Source organism: Parambassis ranga, chromosome 8 (assembly GCF_900634625.1).
Source record: "Parambassis ranga chromosome 8, fParRan2.1, whole genome shotgun sequence".
Lineage (NCBI taxonomy): Eukaryota > Metazoa > Chordata > Actinopteri > Ambassidae > Parambassis > Parambassis ranga.
The window spans coordinates 7,755,136-7,773,845 of record NC_041029.1 but is presented as its reverse complement, the minus strand read 5'-3'; the positions used below and the strand labels follow the sequence as shown (position 1 = coordinate 7,773,845).

Genomic DNA, 18,710 nt, shown 5'->3' with positions numbered 1-18,710 from the left:
TCTTCCTTTTTTTGGTTTTCGGACATTTTAGTTTTTTGATGCTTTCACAGAGGGGTTTCCTAAAACAGGCGAACAGCTAAGGCACAACACAACTCCCAGCGAGAGACAACAATGAAGAAAAAAAAACAGGCAGCGACTAGATATGAAAGAAACAGAGTGTGAGACAAGAAGCAAGAAATGAAACCTCTCAGCTGGGATTTTCCTCCAGAATCACTGAATAACATGTTTCACACAGACTTCTGTGGGACCATCACAGCTGTGATAGATCCAAGAATCTGACTTATCTAGTCATTAACTTAAAACCTGTACATCATCAAGCACTTTTTTCAAAGACATACTTACACACATTAGATTTATTTGTCATATAAAAACACACACTGGATGTAAAAAGCCTCTGAACTTCCTAAACTGTTATTTTTTTTAACCAGCAACAGGAAATAATCAGGAACTCAACTTGATATTTTAAATTTTAACAATTTCTAAATGTTCTAAATTGAATTTCTTTACTTTTAAATAATAAACAATACTCATAGACATGTCTAGAATAAATATCACATAATGTCCTGTACTTCAAGTGCTGAGTGTCACAGTTCATTCAGAGCTTTACCATCATGATGAGGAAAGAAACCACTCCAGTTTGGTCCCAGTAATAGCGCTGTCACATGACAGTTTCACACACTGGAGCAATTTATTTAAAGATATTAGTTTCTATTGTTGCAATGAAAAAATAAGATTAAGCAAGTGTGAAAGTCTGACCTACAAATAAATAAATGAATGCAGAAATAAAACAAAATTAGTCACAAATTGATTTTTACATTTCCATACATCTTGTTTTGTTTAGGATATTTATTGATTTTTTTACATTCAGAATTTAGAACCTTGACATAGTTTGTTGCACCCAGCTGACCACGCCCACTATAGAATAAACAACAAACATATATGCAATAAATAAAACAAAAAATAGCCCAAAGAAAAGTTGATATATGGATATGTAGACATAAACTGAGGAGCGTAGTTAACAACATGTTTGTTTAATTAATTTATATTTAAGTAATTCTTCGTCCTCTTGTAGGACTCCAACATGGTTCTGTTCACTTTAAGATTTAAAATGAGTGAGGTGTAGAGACAGTTGTTTGGCACATCACTAAGCAGCATGGAAATCTAAAGGTGCATGTAAATGCAAAAAACAAAAGTCTAATTTAATATTAAAAAATGTCATGCTACACTAATATGGTAGGACATCTGGTTAAAATCAGTTTTCCATCAGATGGAACTGATGCAGCAAAGTGTAATTATAGCTATATTTCACATCATTATAAATGATAAATGTCCTCGCTGCAACATAAACAGGACATCACTTGTGCTCTGCTTGAATGTGTCTTACACATGACATGTCAACTGTTAGTGACAGTCAGTCTTTTCTAGCACTGCGGTCACTGCGTGACCAAAGAGGAGGTGCCGTCCTAACACGTAAAGATGTACCTAACACTTACAGATACAAACATTAAGCATCAGCCTTTAGAAACAAAGGCAAACATTTTGTCCAGAAAACAAATCTCAGCCACTGCACCAAATATCAGCATATCAAATCTTAGTCACTGACTAAAAAATGTTTCATATAAAGTTCTGAATAAATTACTTGCGTAGCTGTTGTACGCTTTGACACAGTCACACCCGTCTGTACAGCAGAGAGCCGATAAATACCCTGTGCAGGGTAAAGAGGAAGCAAAGAGGAGGCGGATCTCTTCCAGCAAAGTGTCTCACTTCAAGTGTGAAGGACTCAGACTTGGCACAGAAAGAAATCAGCCGGGCAGGGTCCAGAACAGAAACCCTGTGCAGGTTCACCGAGAGTGCTGGAAAGTAAGTTGTACTTTTTACTTCACTGATCCTGGCAGTCAAAGATGCTGCTCTTCTAAATAACCATAAATGCAGCAGCATTTTGTAAACTACTGTTGTTTTTAGAATGTTGCAGGTTTTTACTTGTAGTAGTTTGTGTCCTGTATAAGGACCTGGGTACTTATCCACCACTATCAGCAGGCGTCTGCAGTCTTCAGGGAATCGGGCCATTTAAAGGGTATGACGCCCACCTGGCTCTGTGTGAGAGCCTGTGGTTGCTGATGTTTTCAGGCCCAATTGTCTCCGATCTTTCTATCCAAAGAATTCATATTGTTTCCTGCCCCGAATCAGATAATTTGTATTTATTCCCCAGAGAAGAAAAATCTATTTAAAGTGCTCTGACATATAGAACAACCTTACTTAAACCTTAACCTTAAAAACAAACCACACATCAGGCAAGTAACACACTCCTAACCGTCTCCACATGGCACTGCTTATAGCATCAATGACTATATTTGGGCATGATAGTCACATAACCAATCTGATATTTAGAATCTAAATTTACTCTATTATTTAAAGAATGAGCAACCATGTCTGTCTTCAGCATGTGAGCATGTAAAGCGCACAGCAACATAGGGAGACACTTGAACAACAAGAGGTATTGAGTTCTTCGACACACACATTCATTCTCTCAAGTCCATACAGCTTTGTAGTCCCAAATTAAAGTGAGAGCAGACTGAATGAGGACTGAGGGAGAAGCCTTTCCTCAGTGTTTGAATCTGTTCCTCTTACATCGTTCCCTCTGAAGGTTTGTTATTTTCTTTCACAAACTTCAAATAAATTAAAATTAAGACACACAGGGACATCGGCCCCATGCCCTCCTTCATTTGTTCTCATGCTCCATCCACTCATCCTCCCTCAGTCTGTCTACTTGCTACCTGATCCGTCCGTCCTCTCTGGGTGAGGTCAGTTCAGATTTTGGGTCGGGGCTGGCGGAGCTCCACGCTGTGAGGCGGCAGCGTTGCATGACTGGACAGGTGCTGGGGCCCATCGAGCAGACATCTGAAGCGGACCAGTAGCCCTCTAGTAGCCCGTCCAGCCAGCGGCGCAGCGGTACTCCCGTCAGGCCTGCGTTAGCCTCAGCTTCCTCCACAGCACCCAGGCTCACTGGCAGTTGCAAAACCGGGTTGAGGCCGTGGAAGCTCTGCTCCATGTAGGAGTTCCTGGCTGGGCCACCATGTAGCCGCAGCGCCTCCTCTGGATACCAAACACAATGGAAGGAGTATTTAAAATCAGATTTGGATTCATTCTCTTTAAAGCAAAAGTGTTTTTATGAATAAAAATGTGATGAATCCAAACGATGGACTAATGGGAGAACAGGACCAGATTAACCAACTGAACCACAAGGCTCAGTTGACTGGAATAAAAAGAGAACTCATCATGAGCTCTGTGCACTCAATCGTGAAAACATGTGCAGTAATAACAATCTAATGGCATACAAAGAGTGGGTAATGTGCTATCATTTTTACATGGTGGCATTCAGATCAGATCACGTCACATGCCACCTGCAGGCACACACACACACTCATATAACCTAGAGAGGTCAAACAAATCAAACAGTAATGTGGGGGAGACTAATTTGGACAGAGGTGACCCTGTGTGTGCGCGTGAGAGAGTGACCGGATACCATCACTATAAATATATGTATGCAGGGTGTTGACAGCTGTGACAGGAGGGCCTCCGCTCTGTGTAATTTAAGTATTTGTTATTATCTGCTATTGATACATGAACTACAGTGACCTCTCCTAAGCTCCTGGATATCACATCAACAGGTGTTCCTCAGATGCTGCTGAAGGCTGATACCCAAGGTTTGTGCAATAGTTAGTTGATTCTTTGCATTGAAAAATGTGGACATGAGTGGACATGTGATGTAGTTTTAACACTATAAATGTATAGAAAGGTCTCCCAACCGATGTCAACCAGACAAATGCCCTGCTCAGTCTCTGCTTGATTGCCACCTATTTCCCATATATGAGAGCTTCTACAGACAGAAGCATGGCCGTCTTATTGGGTCATTGGATTGCCTACCTTGCTGTATGGGTTGTTGTCGGTGAAATTCCAGAGGAGCCACAATAAAGCTGGTCTGGCCCAGCAGGTTCCAGTGGTGCAGCACCCTCAGCATCCACACACCGGGCCTCAGAGGTGATGTGAGAGGGGGCCGGTAATGTGTGACCTCAGCAGAGGCATCCACAAGGATGTCATAGGTTGCAGCGATGACGTTGGTGGGGTCGATCCACACTACAGTGGCTGTAAGGTTAGTCTGGCTTCGGCTCCAGCGCTGCACAGCCACTGGCTCATCCTTAGGTCCCAGTAAACCCCCCCAGTTCCTGAAGAGACGCTCCTTAGGATCCCAGTCCATCCCGACCTGAAGAAAGAAAAGGTCAGAAATGAGTCAGACTTTGCATGTGTGTTGTGGTCTTACTGTATGTTTGCAGTAGAGGTTATGTCCAGGAACACAAAGATGTGTAAGACAAAATGCATGTAAGAGTTTCTGACCTGGACATGCTGAAGCCGGTTGTTGCCATGAGCAAGGGTTGCCAAAGTGAAGTGGTCTTTGGGTGTCACCCAGGTCTCCAGCACCTCCAGCTGGGTGGAGGCTCTGTTAGTTGCCACATGACGTACCAGGTATCCCTGGAAGTGGTCCAACAGGAAGTAGAGGTGGACTGACACAGGGTGGTTTATGGAAACATACCTGAGAAACACACACACAGAGATCAGATCCTGCCTGAAGGTAAATGGTCGGCATGAAGCAGATTATTATTATAAGTGCTGATGAAAGTTGCAAATAAAGCTACTGTAATATATCACTGTACATGGAGCCATGTTTGTTCTCCAACATTAAACTAGAGACTTTTTTAGATATTGTTGACTTAAATCAAAGCTTGACGGGAACAGACCAGTTTTTCATTAACCACGCTCAAGCACACACACAGTTTCCCCTACCCATGTTAGCCACCAATCTCCACCCCAACTCCAGCAACAAGTACCTCCTTGTACCTCCTGTGGGTCCCACCCAGCACACACACACACAGACACACACTCAGCTGGAAAAATCCAGCCCATGCAGAAACTGAAGCCTGACTGTATCCCAGACAAGCTGGCCTTATCTTCATATTTAGTTTGGACCGCACAAACATAAGTGGTGGTGAGTGTAGTGAAAACATTTCATCTACACGTCCTCCGTCATCCAACAAGTGATTGTGCAATTTCACTCAGCAAGAGGCACCCACCGAGTAAATGACTGCACGAAGCTGATAGTAGCCATTAACAAAGCCTTTTCCTGTCACATCCGCACTTTGGTAAATTTGGTTCTGGGGAAAATGAATTGAATGTTTTGGTGAACAATATTATTATCAAATCTCCCCTTGTACCTGCAGCTGTTGTCGTTGGGATGTCCCTGCAGCGAGCTGGCAGCACGTGAAAGCCCCATACGAGTAAAAGCATGGTAGTGGCTAAGCGTGGAGTCTGACAGGCTGGCGGGTCCGTCTGTCTCCTGCTCATAGACGTTTTCCCAGTAGGCCTGGAGGCCCAGCGCAGCTGAGGGGTACGGACCAAACAGAAAGGCATCCAACTGGTTGATGACCTCCTGACTGACACTGGCCTCAAACTTTCGGGCAAAGAAGGTGGGTCTGGAGGCTTGCTGTAGCCAGACATGACAAAAGAAGACAAGGTGAAGTTGTTTTTAAATGAAGAAAACAGGATCTGCTGTTTGCTGAAAAAAGTCATAATGGTAAGAATAAACCTGAACGTCTTCATGAATCATGTAGTCACAGCCTTGCTGATCTTGTGTTTACATCCCACATGCCTACATGACCACTAATCTGCCCCAAGGAAAACATGAAATAAAGCAGCCTCAGAACATCATGCTACAATGATTAGTCACATTAGGACCAATTAGAAAGTCTGTTACAACACGAAGAACCATCTGACAACACACAGACGCACATTTGTACTATTTCAAAACTTCACTAACATGATGCTGTCCTAGCTGAACCAACAATCTGCTGCAACAACAAAACTTAACAGTAATTGATCTATACTGTAGAAAATACTAATAAACCCTTCACTGAGTTGTTGTGTTTGACTGTTACTGTAAATGATGGACTCTCTTCTTATGCAATTAAAAAAACATTTAGAAGAGGACAGGGCTCAGTCTCCCAGAAGGAAAGGTGTGGTTTCTGACATCACCAGGAGGGTGTGACCTCACCACACCAGCTTACGGTGGTCTCTAGGAGCACCAGCGAGCCAGGAAACCCCAACCTAATGAGAAGCATGAGCAGTGGGGAGCCTGCAGTGGAGTTTCGTCGGAGAGGTTATTCTGGGTGCGTTACCCAACAATCTGTGTCCTCACATAGCTTAAGACAACAGTCGAAACCACTAGTTACAGAGGCACGGAGGAGTTTTGTTTTCTCCATCATAAGATCAGAGGGAAATTATATAAAACTGCCTTTACTGTATGTGCTTCTGCTTAAAGGAGGTCAGGCAAAGATCATGCTGGAGCTTTTTTTAGTCAGTTCATCAGAGTTTAAGTTTATATAGTTCTATTCAAAAACATTTTAAACAGATAAAATCAGGAAAATTACATAATGTAAAAGCTTGTCACTTCTAATAGTGAGGCAGGATCTAATCAATTAATATATTTTATTGCTAATACAATTTATATTAGTATTTGTATTAGCAATATTTTATTGCTAATACAACAAATAAATGAAGAAATATCAGAATCAGAATCAGATCAATAAAGTATTTCTGATTCTGATATTTCTTCATTTATTTGTTGTATTAGCAATAAAATGTGGTGAATCATGAAAAATTATGACATAAATTCTTGTATCATTTAATTTATATACATCTCAAGTTGGCTTAGCTGCCCATGCGTGCACAGCTGCGTCTCAAGTTGCTCACTCGTGGTTAAGGTTGACTCACATCCTTCCCGCCTATGATCCTGTGAGTCTGTGTATTGTACTGTATAGACTGTACATCCCTGACCCTTATATTCAGGACTCTGAGCTGCTTTTCTCACTGGTGAACCCTGGCATTATAATAATGACAACCTTAGAAACATCAGTGGTGACGAGCTACAAAGCTCTAAAAATACTGCCTGGCTTAAGTGTCCAGCTGTTTCCAGGATTTAGCTCTCCTTATAGAAACCATCAGTAGCCTCGCCACAGACTCTGTCCTTAGGTCGGCCCTTACGGGGACGTGTGAGAACTCCATCTTCTAAGAAATTTGTGAATACAAAGTTATTTTTGTCCCCAGGAATCCCGAGAGGGAAAGATTAACCACACAGACTAGATCAAACAGGGCTACATTATCCCGTGTCATAAAAAAACCCAAAAATCATCTCAGGGTTTTATAGAAAGTAAATTTCTTCTGTGAAAGTCTGAAAGAGGTAGGGAAAGCCGTGTCTTACCTGGAAGCGTGGCAGATCTGAAGGCTTAAAGTCATTTGGTGAGCAGCCGCACCAGTCCACGATGTGCTTGTACTGGCATTTACATCCCAGTTTGCGGTTCCAGTTAGTGAGCCTCAGGTTGTTGTCCACCATGGTCTCACAGTGGGCACTGTTCTCCAGCACGGTATGGAAAAACGACTGCACACAGAGGAATTACAGATAAAAAAGCTTTGTTATGTATTTGTCCTTCAACTATAATTACAGTTTTTTTGTCTTTAATAAAAAGAAGGAAAATACATTGTTAGTTTTATTTTAGAACTATTAATTAATTCTTATTTGCTCAAAGAATAAATATGAGTGTTTGTCTTTATCTGTACATTTGACTTGACTTTCTGCATTCATGTGGCCAGTCTGCAGGGTTTTTTGAGTGTGTGTGTGTGTGTGTTACCTCTGCGGGCAGTAGTGTGTAGGCGTAGAAGAGTTTCATGTTGCTGACCAGCCCGTCCTTAGAGTTCACCACATAATCCACAAAAGGCTTGCTGAGGATGAACCAATCAGAGCCGCCGTCCACAGCGATGCCCTCTGGGATCTTGCGGTCTCCAAGGCGCCACATGTGGGTGTCACACTCGTAGAACAGACGGTCTAGACCCTGTTTACGGATGAAACTGAGAGGACACGTAGCCACCACCATTGAGATGATTAGTATAGAAGACACAACCTACGAGACATTCTATTGATATGACAAGTAAAGTCCTGACAAAGTTTAGAAACGCACACTTTATGGACAAAAGTGTGGAGAAGGATTATTATTCAACTTCAAAAGTTAGTAGTTTATAATAATCTCTTTGACCATTAGGACCTCTGATAATCGGCTTTCTTTCAGATTTTAGTCTGTTCCTAATAATATTCTTTGGTGTCTCAGCCGCTGCTGTTTTCTTATAATCCCACCAAAGACTTCAGTGGATTCAAGTCCATAGACTGATCTTCTTTTGGTTGTTTCATGTGAACAGCCGCTTAAACCTGCCCAGTAAAACTGAATAAAGTAAAAAAGTTTTTATGTTTAAAAAGATTTTTTTCCCCCTCATCAAAACTTTGTTCTGACCATGCAGACTGTTTTTATAATAAGTGCAATACGTTAAAAAGTTACCACAACATCTTGATTTGGTAGTGTAATGGGTTTTTAGAATTTTCTATCCATGTTTGGTAAATATATGAGGACCGATCAGAAAACTATGACTGTCTTTCTTACCGTGCGTTGTCTCTACCATGAGACTTGATGAAGTTCATGTTGCGGTATTTGGAGAGGAAAGCCACCAGTTGTGCATTGGTCCTGAGGAAACACAACAGCTGTCAATCATCAGTACAGACTTGACCTGGTCGTAGAAACAAACACACTTCTGGCTCAGGAAAATCAACAAAACTATTAATGACAAAGCCTTGCTGTTTGTGTTTGGCCACAAATGTGACACAATCTATCTTTGCTTTTTCAGAACAGGGACTGGATTGGATTTGCTTTTAACGCAGGCACATTCAAGCAGGATGCAGTTACATATTTTGAGGGTCTGTGTTTGGACCAGTTTATTTAACTCCCAGAGTCAGTGTGTGGCCTAAAGTTGAAGGCTGCAAACAGCCACTCCCTGCATGTAGTGTGAAGAGCCTGAAGAGCAGACAGATAGATCCCTTTGATTACATTCGATTACAGTCATTAAGGTGAACCACAGGCATGCATGTCTGCGTTTGTGGGCATGCTTGTGATGCTCCTTTGCATTTGCAGCTACTATATTTGCAGCTGGCTAAATATTACAAAGAAAAAAAACATTTCTTGGCCTAATTGTGTAAATGTTTGTGTGATCTCCTGACTCTCGGAAACAGAGCTGCCATCACATACTGTTCCATTGAGTCTGGAGCCTTTATGATGTCACAGCTATTGATGGATGGCGTGTGCTAATGCTGCTGCTGCGCTATGGATTTTAGCTGGAAGCGTGTTCAAATGGTCACTTTGATGGAAGGACAGAGAGAACAGATCGGCATGCGATTGTGTGTGAGTGTCTGTTATTCTATCTGAGGAACACTCAAAAGGGTGAAAAGATGGAAAAAAGATGAACACATTCCTTCCCCTAATTTTAAGGTGCAACAAACAGTTGCCACGGTGGACGAACATTGATAAGATGAGGAACTATGTTAAAAGACGAGGACTTTTTGCAACATTAATTTCCTCTTCTCTGTCAAACACTGTGAAACCTAGTCCTGCTGTAATGAATTAAATGTCTAAATGGGCTGATGTGAAAAAAGAGGACAGAGCTTGACAGGAACAGTCTGAATGCAGGTGAGGATAAGATCGGAGAGGCCCAGCAACAGATGGTGGTTGATAGAGAGGTTAAGAGAAAGGACACAAATGACTTGAAGTGGAGACTAACAGGAAGTGCAATGCTGAAAAGAAAGTGTTAAGATGATGCAGCAAGAGAAACAAACAAATAAGGGGTGCAAAAATTGGTCCAGCAGTGCAAAAATGTGTCCATGCTGAAGAACTGAGAAGAAGGAAAGGAGGCAGGTCTCCAGCAGTATATGACCAGAAACACCTTCACCCACGCCAGCAATCTGACAGCCATGACAAATGTGCCACTACCAGATTTTCAACCTAGAACACTCATTTTTTGTAACTCTGTCAGAAGCAGGCTAGCGAACACCTTGCTCCTAAATTGCCAGATGGCCTGATTCAGCTGGAGAGAGAACAGCTGGAACTCATCCTGGTTTAAGAATCACAGCATCTCTGCACATGAGTGAAAGAAGACTGCCCATATCTTCCACAAGCCTCTTTATAAAACCTTTTTTATCTTTACTGCTGCAGCTACAGTGAAGGAATCATCATTCAGTATCTCCACTGAACTTTCCTCAACAGTACAGATCCCCACAAATCCCAGAGCCATTAAAAAGGGCTCAGCTTCTAAGCTATAGACTTCCAGTCCACTCTGTGCTGATGCATTCCTGCCTTATTGGTAACTTGATCCATAAGACTTGTGGAACAAACCAAAGAAGACCCACAGGACTGTGAGGGCACTGGTTAGTGGCTGTTAGCTGACACAGTGCTTTAACAAATCAATGACATGATCTGTAAATATTCCACCACTGTTTGTAGTCAGAACAAGGGAGGACTCTGTTTAGGATCTAATATTATTTTTTAGACAGCTGAGTCTATTTTAAACATATCTTCAACATTTCATTCCTCAAACGTTGTTTGGATTTACATAAATTCATCTTTTTCACTCAGACTCAGGTAGTCACATTGCAATCAGATCTGTAACCGTCACAGTGAGCACAAGATTAACAGTAGCTCACTAATGAAAAACAAAACAGCAACTATTGTTCATGTTTCCTGACTGACCTGATGGGGTAGTCGGCAGCGCTGAGATTGATAAAGAAGTCCCAGGACCAGTCGGCCATTTTGAGGAGGTCCTCCATGCTGCGTAGGTACATGGTTAACAGGCTAGCTCCTCCCCAAATGGTGGCCATTCTCCAGGGCGTCACCCGGACGTTTGGATACTGGCTTGCCAGAGACATTACCTCTCTGTGGAGGTAGTTTGACCTCTAGAAAAGGAAAAGAAAGAAGCACAATCAACTTCAAAATTTACTTTGTATTAGCAACTGGAGCAAACATGTCAAAAATGCACACTTCAGATTCATTTTTTAAAAAGTCAAGTGGACTCACCTGGTCTACATGGATATAGTAGTAATGAGAGGTATGGTAAATGGCTTTGAAGAGACGCTGAAACTGACGAGACGCTCGGCCGTGGACGACCAGGACGAAGGCGATTCGTACAAATGGTGTCGCCTCTGAGGTATTCTCATCCCACTGTACATTCACATAAGCTTTACCTGGAAAGAATGAAAAAAATCAGCAAAAGGTTTGATGGATATTAAATTTAAGTTCAGGTTCAGCTAGCAACATACAGTAGTAGATGTTTCTATGCCGAAGTCTGATTTTTGCAACAAGAGAAAATTAAGAAAACATCTTTATGTTAAATTAGCAACAGTTATTAGTCTTTCCAGTAAATCAGTCAATTCTTGCCATTTCTTTTTCAGAGATCAATTCTCAGGACATCCTGGTCCCTTATAACTTTGTTCTTCCCTCCCATCTTCGTTTCACTTCCGCCTTTCCTGGAAATACTCTGTGTTTGTGGCCGGCTGAGCTAAATCTGCCTCTTGTATACACAAACTGTCTGACAGCCTAATGATTCTCCATCATCACCCTCGCCCTAAAGACGGAACAGTTCGAGGCCTGCTTCGCCTAATTAGTGATCTTTCTGAGCAGTGGGGCATACTGGGATTGGAGTTTGAGGAGAAATAACTGTAATCAGGCAACTTAGTCGAGCACAGAGGGAGCGATGTACTCACGCATGCCCAGGGATACACACAGGAACACCAAACTGAACACATGTCCATCAAACTCAAACCAAACTACTGCCCAGCATCAGACTGCGGATATAATGACTAGTGTATGATCAAAGCAACCTATAATCATATAAATTAAACCCTAAAGGGCCCTGGGTGGTTCTGAGAGCATGACTACGAGTAAATCATTAGTCAGCCTTTCCAAAAATAAGACTACAAACTGCTTGTTTAATTAGGGTGTAATTAAGCTGGATAAGAATCATCCAAGCTGTGTCCATTCAGGCTTCAAGTCCCTGAAAATAGAGCTGGCAACCACTTGGATGTCTCTTCACATCAATGGCACGTGTTCAGTTAAAAATGTCTCTCAAAGAGTAAATGTGGAAGGAAAATAAAGCCCTTTTTGACTTGCTGCAATCTGCCACTTCAAAGCAGCCACTTGCTCTTCCCAGTTCATTCTGTCATTCTGTCTGTCACCCATTCATTTGCTGCTACCTTGAATGGATAATTCAGTCCTAAAATCACAGGTTAATATCTTTAAACCATGTATAAAATCTGCTGTGCTGGTACATGTGGAAAATCAAACCATCAGTGCTCAGTGCAGTCTGTGTCCTGCAAGCCAGCACAGGATGATGGCACCACAGCTAACAGCTAAAGCCTACTGCAGAGTGTTGAACTACATTCAGACCTGCATTTGAAAAGAACTTTCATGCAGCTTGTCATGACTGTTTCTGGGTTTTTTTCCTGCCTACTGGTCTCACCTTCAATGGGGCAGTAGCGAGGTACTTTCTCAGGCATCAGTGCTTTCTCCTTGTGTTTGCAGTAGACCTCCACTATCTGCTGCCGACACTCCCGGCTCTTGGCTCTGGACAGAGCTGAGATGGCTTCTTTTCCGCTAATCTCACACTGCGGTTGCTCCTTCCTCGAATCCAGACCGGCCGGTAAGGGAGGAGAAGGCGGCCTCCTCGTCTGGTAGAATGGTGAATCCTGATTGGACCCCTGGGCCAGTGCTGGTACTGTTGGAAGCTGCGGGAGGGCTTTATGGGTGTGAGTGTGGTTGTGATTGTGGCCCATTCCTCTGGGTTGGATGGCAGGGTTTTTAAGGACTTCATTGGCAGATTTTCCTAGCACACTCTGAGCTTGGACTTTATCCAGCTTGCGTTTACTGTTTGCGACTGGCCCTCGTTGCCGTTGCGATCGGGCTCCCAGGTTGCTGTTGCTGTCAATGGTGTCAAAGTCTTTAGGGACCGAGTTCTCATTGTTGTTGCTGTCTGGGTGAAGTTTCTCTTTAGGGCGATGGGAGTGGTACACCTCCTGTAGTGATAAATCAAAATAACTGTTACACACTGGTAAATTAAAAAGACACACACTCCAAACATATGGTTAGAGAGGTACAATTTCCCTGAGGGATGAATGAATGAATTATCAAGCTCAGATACTACCTGGGATATATTACATTAGCTTCTAAGAGCTGCTGGCTAGCATCTGGAATCTACATACATTAAATGGGGACTTTTACATGCAGGTACATGTACAATATCAACATGGGTGTCATTTGGCATTAGGGTCTTCCTTCTATGAATACAAGTTGGGGGGCTTTTACTTGTCTACGCCACAATTGGTTTAGGCAACAAAGTTTGGTTTTGGTGTGTTTCAGCAGCAAAGCCACATGACCTCAATGAGTATTTTAATCCTACAGATCGCCTCATCTTTTTTTTCCTGGGATAAAAGTGTTTCTGAGCATGTTTTGTAGATGATCCACACACACACACATACACAGGCAGTAATATCAGCTCTTGCCACCTGCTCCTCAGGCAACCCTTCATTATCTCATCTGTTATATCAGCTTAGAGGAATGTGTGTATGTGCAAAGCCACAGTGAATATTTTCAGCTCTCCTGCTATTATTGTGAGTGTAATGGTACAAAACCAGAAATAAAACCTCCAGAGAACAGGAAGAGATAAATGGCTCACACACGCCATCCACACACTACTGTGGACGGAATTAACATACTGAGGGATTTAATATGCTATTCTTGGAGCCTTTGTAACAGGGGCATTAAAAACTGAACATCTGACCTGTAACTGTAGCCGTGAAACAAGCTGAGCTTGAATTCTGGTCACAAGATTAGCATACACACAAAACTAACACAAACATCACCAGAAACAGTAATAAAATAAACATGGAGAGACATAAAAACAACTACAGAGAAACAATATGACCACAAGGAGATGCAAGATGCAAAATGGCTGAAAAAAACCCACAAAAACAACCACAAACACTTCATGCAACACATGACTGCACCACAGAACCACCACAGAAACTTAACACAAGTATGGAGAGAATGAATTACAAAAATAGGCCTTAAGAGGACAGAACATAGGGACAACAGAGAAACAACCTCTCAAAAGATTCTCTTGAGAAAAAAGAAGAGATTCTGCGATTTGTTCGACAAAAAACATAACATGACTTTCATCCTCTTTCACAAAAAAGTTGTGTGTTTTTTTCCCAGAAGGCCCTGCATTCCATGGAGACTGGCCACAGCTAAAATACCACCGCTTTACCTACAAAGACATCATTCTTTATACTCATGCGTGCACACACATACACACACTGGTACTGAGTCAGTGCGCTCTTGTTTGTTGCATTTTTGAGTCAGTTTGTTCTCAGCTGCTATGCTCCTCAGCAGGTTCTTATTGAAGTTGTTCTTGTTGCCTTCAGACCTCCTGCTGCTTCATGATAAAGGCGACAAATAAAAAAAAGAGAGCCCATTCCCTCAGGCGCCCCGAGTGAGAGACATTAATAGAGAGAGAGAGAGAGAGAGAGAGTGGGGCAGAGTTGGAGAAAGGAGACCTGTTGATTACAGGCCATGTTCACACTGATAAAAAAATATTTTAAAAATTGTCAATGTTTTATATAAGGCCAGTTACAGGCCATATGTTCTATAAATGAAATTAGATAAAATGACATAGTGAGTCCATCATAGAGAGAGTGAAAGAGGGGAGAAACTGTAGCCTTTTGGCAGCAATTATAAAAGTAGTTAGTTTGGAAGACACAGAAAAACACTTTCATATAAAGAGCTCTTTCACGTCGCTGTACACTGTGCACAGCCTCGGTTATGCATTAATCAAACACTTGTGTCAGTCTGTTTGGACTCAGTATACCTGTGGGAACATGCAGACTAGGGGACAGTGTAAACGTTATAGGTTGTACAGAAAAACAGCCTTGTATTAGCTGTATTTACACTTCCATCCATGAGGCCGAGCAGGTTGGAAAATAGCATGCATGGTATCGGAGGTTTGTTAACCCAAACATGGGACAATTTACATCTTAGTAAAATCTATGTGGCTCAAGTGAATACGTTTATTTTGGGTGATACAGGCATTCAATTATGCAGACATCTATATCTGCAAACACAATTTAAAGAATGTTCACAAATGCATCACCACTTCTTTTTACTGCACATAAAACCAAAACAAAACAGCCAGAGAAGTACCGATGATCAAATTAAAAGTCCTCAAATTAAAACAGCCTCCTGGTTTGTAATGCATAAATCTGCAGAAAGTAAGTAACAATAAGACACCCTGACACAACCAACAAGGCATGATGTAGAGCTGAGAGACATTTCCTCACACATCTAATCATGCTGATCACTTAAACGCCTCATTATCTCAGGATCCAGTGAGAAACAAACTTACAGTTACATGACCATTTGAGTGGCAGTTTCTTCTGAAGTGTGAGGAGGAATGTCTCAACCGTAGGTGATGATTATTATCTGCCTCATCTCACTTCATCTTGAAAACATCTAATGAGACAGCGCAGGGGAAAAAAATGAAGAGGAGCATCATCTCCCAAAGGAATGACTGAAGTTATGACTGAGAACAGGGCTGGAGAGACAAAGAAAAACACAGCCAGATGGACAGAAAGGAAGCTAAATGGACTATAATGAGGCTCTTGATGTTGCTGTGAAACATGGCTGAAACAGCATCAGCGCCCACATGATAACCCGGGATTATAGTAGGGATTTAAATCTATCTATGCCAGATTTACTTTGAATTATCTCAAAGAAAATAAAAAATACATAAAGCAGCTTTGTGGTTTTACCATCAGCATGTGGGGCCAAATCGCTAATAGTGACAGTAACAATGGTGCCCAACACCAGTCAGATCTGTTATCAGACCTGTTATCTTACCATCAATGCACCAGAACCCATATCTCAACACTGTTATTTTTATCCAATTATTTTTTTACTAACTGCTAAATTTCAGTTGACTCGTGTACGGTCAGTGTATCCAGGTCAGAGGCTAACTCTCTTGTAAATGTTTTTAAAACATCCAGAATCAGATCCTCACAGGACAGCTTCAACTTCTAGGGCTTGAAAGGATTTGCCTCTAACATCTTGTTGCCAGATACCACAGGGTACTCTCTGGCTCCAGGCCTCGATGGACTGGAGCCAGTTTGGTGGCACTCAAAGGACTCATAGCATTCTAGCCAGGTGGTTTAATGTGTTGGCTCACCAGCACTCTTTCCACCCTATGAAAGCTACATAACAATTGATTGGTATGAAAATACAGTTTCACTACAGGTGTGTCAAAGAAAGTGATAGACTGGCAGCAAAGATCCATACCTAAAGATTGGTTCTCATAGAAAAGGAGGTGGACACACATATTCCCTCATATACAGTATAGGGATTATTGATCTACCTAAACTAGATTGGAAATCATAAATCCCATCAGAGAAACCTGATCCAAACAAATCCTGTAATCTGATTTGACCTGGCTGTTAGGATGTGAATCAGCTCTAAAGCAGAAGAAGTCAGCGCTATATGTGTGTGTGTGTGTGTGTGTCAAACTGCCAGTGTTCAGTGTGTTCAGTGCAGTCCTACAATTGCACAACTCTCACTGTCATCATGTCTTCGGAGGGGGTGGATTGGACACACTCTCACATGTGAGTCTTTGAGGTTTCATTGAGCTCTTTCAAATGATCTTTTATTGGAAATAGGATGCTTCTTCCTGCCAATAAACACAGCCACACACACACATGCATTTTATAACACCCGACCATCAACACCACAGGTTATCAGTGTCATTAGTGACACAACAAAATGACAAAAAATAACTGCTGATACTTCATATATCCATCCAATTAACCAAACTCAAAGTGAGGTCCAAGTCACAGACTTTTATTAATGGTAGATCCAACCTGACCAATGAAGCTACATAGAATAACACAGACATGAAGTACATGTGAGTAACAAATAGCTTAGCATACACGAACAGTAGTTTGCAGTTGTGCAAAAAAAGTAATCATTAGTTAAAACTATTCTTTCCAAAGTGACGACAGCAGCGGTCCAAAATCAATGAAACGTTTCAGTCTTTATTACATCATCCTTTGTAAACCTCAAAAGTCCAACACTCTCCCTCCCTACAAAGTTTATCTTCATTCATGCAATTTTCACACACCTATAAAGACACGATTACTTCAGCCACTCAGCCACACACTGTGTCCCAGTGTTGTCTTCACCGACACAGAGTTATTTCCCTGCTCCTAACCACAGCTCCACATCCTTCCAGTTACTCATTTAGCTCTTGTTACTCGTAGCCCTTGTTTCATTCTCCTCCTTTTTCTCTCTCTCTTCTCACCTACTGAAACTCTTGTCCTATAATAAGTGCTGGCATGTATCTCCATGGTTTGAAAGGCAATAACTGTCAGGGCACACTAAAGGAAGATCACAGGGCATCCGGCTAACTGTAATGAAAGGACGTAAAAGTGGATCCCTGCAACACAACCCACGATTTTCCTCTCTTTCTCACACACACACACACAGAAGCTTATACAGTATTTTCATGTCTTAACAACATGCGAGAACACCTGGATCCAAAAGGTGTTTCTAAACATAAAAGTGAACAGTGAAGCCTCCAAATCATACAAGTGCTGTGCAGTGATTATATATATTACACTGGCAGAACCTGACAGGTAAAGGAACTGAACTGAAGCTGGATATCAAATGATACACTGTAGGAGTTACGAAAAGTGGAACTCATCCACATACTGAAAGCAATGTGGCATTAAACTCCATTAACAGTTCAGCCATACGTCCTTAGTTTTTGTTGTATTTTTGAATACTGTGACACTGTTAAATTTTCTATTTCATCCAGTGTGGTGGTAAATAATGCAGACATCTTATTTCTTTATCACTGTCATATCCCTGAGCTCTTAATAAATCTTAAATGAGCCTAAAGTTGTATTTTGATTGACTGCTGTTGATACATTGGATGTACTTTACCGAATAGCTGCAACTCCCTCTTTAGCAAATGAAACATAAAATTAATCGACACCTGAAATGAGCAGGATTTGACATGAAGTTTGGCCTGTACACAGCTCACCATGCCATAAACACAAGTGGGCAACCGCGTTGATGCAAACGCCAAAACAACAGGCGGCAGCTGCAGCCGTTCCGCGGCATCTCTGTAGCTGCCATGCGGCTTCCCCTCGGGGACAGACGCGTCTTATCATTCGGTAGAAAATACATAAAACCAGTATAAGGGGCAGATATTATTCAAACCTACCGCCTGCAGCTTCTGCCGAACGGCTGCCTTTCCACGCGGTAGAGGTGGGTCGCCCTTTTTCTGGAGCACCCTCTTCGGGTGCTCCCTGTCGGCTTTGTTGAGCTCCCCGGTCCGGTCCTCTCTCTTCCCCCGGCTCCTGACGCCCCCGTCGCCGCCGGATGAGTCCAGGCTGCTGAAGTTCCACACGATTAGAGTCTGGACCAGAAGGACCGCAAGAGCTGCGACCAGCAGGGCGGACTTGGAGCGCCGGGCCAGCCTGCGGGCACACGGGTTACCGTTCATCTTTCACCTCCTCCCTCCCTCCGGTTCAAGCTGAGACTGCAAGCCCCATCCGCTAAACGCCGACAGCGGGGTGCGAATGCTCCCCTCCGCGGCCTAAGAGGCTGTGCGGGCAGGCAGAGAGGAGGAGGAGGAGGAGGAGGGAATTTGGCACAAGCTCGAAATGAGGAGAGAGCTTTGGTATGGAG

The 18,710-nt window shown here is 42.4% G+C and overlaps 1 protein-coding gene across 1 annotated transcript; it reads right to left on the bottom strand.

Annotated features, from left to right (window-relative positions):
* Positions 1-6: 6 nt before the first annotated feature.
* On the bottom strand, positions 7-18,621 carry LOC114440174 (xylosyltransferase 1-like). Its single transcript, XM_028412478.1, has 11 exons — positions 18,244-18,621; positions 12,436-12,988; positions 10,995-11,161; positions 10,671-10,873; positions 8,538-8,618; positions 7,737-7,953; positions 7,310-7,486; positions 5,268-5,536; positions 4,393-4,588; positions 3,925-4,261; positions 7-3,093 (listed from the first exon to the last, which is right to left on the bottom strand). Exons 1-11 carry the CDS (start codon positions 18,523-18,525, stop codon positions 2,771-2,773), a joined length of 2,805 nt encoding a protein of 934 aa, XP_028268279.1. The 5' UTR covers positions 18,526-18,621; the 3' UTR covers positions 7-2,770.
* Positions 18,622-18,710: the final 89 nt, after the last annotated feature.

Bases quoted from the DNA above. Each gene is read 5' to 3' on its own strand.
- LOC114440174 (XM_028412478.1), bottom strand. From the start codon at position 18,525: ATGAACGGTAACCCGTGTGCCCGCAGGCTGGCCCGGCGCTCCAAGTCC. The intron at 12,989-18,243 runs GTAGGTTTGAAT...TTATCACTACAG, and splicing joins TTCGGCAGAAGCTGCAGGCG to GAGGTGTACCACTCCCATCG. The intron at 4,262-4,392 runs GTCAGAAACTCT...TTCTTTCTTCAG, and splicing joins ACCGGCTTCAGCATGTCCAG to GTCGGGATGGACTGGGATCC.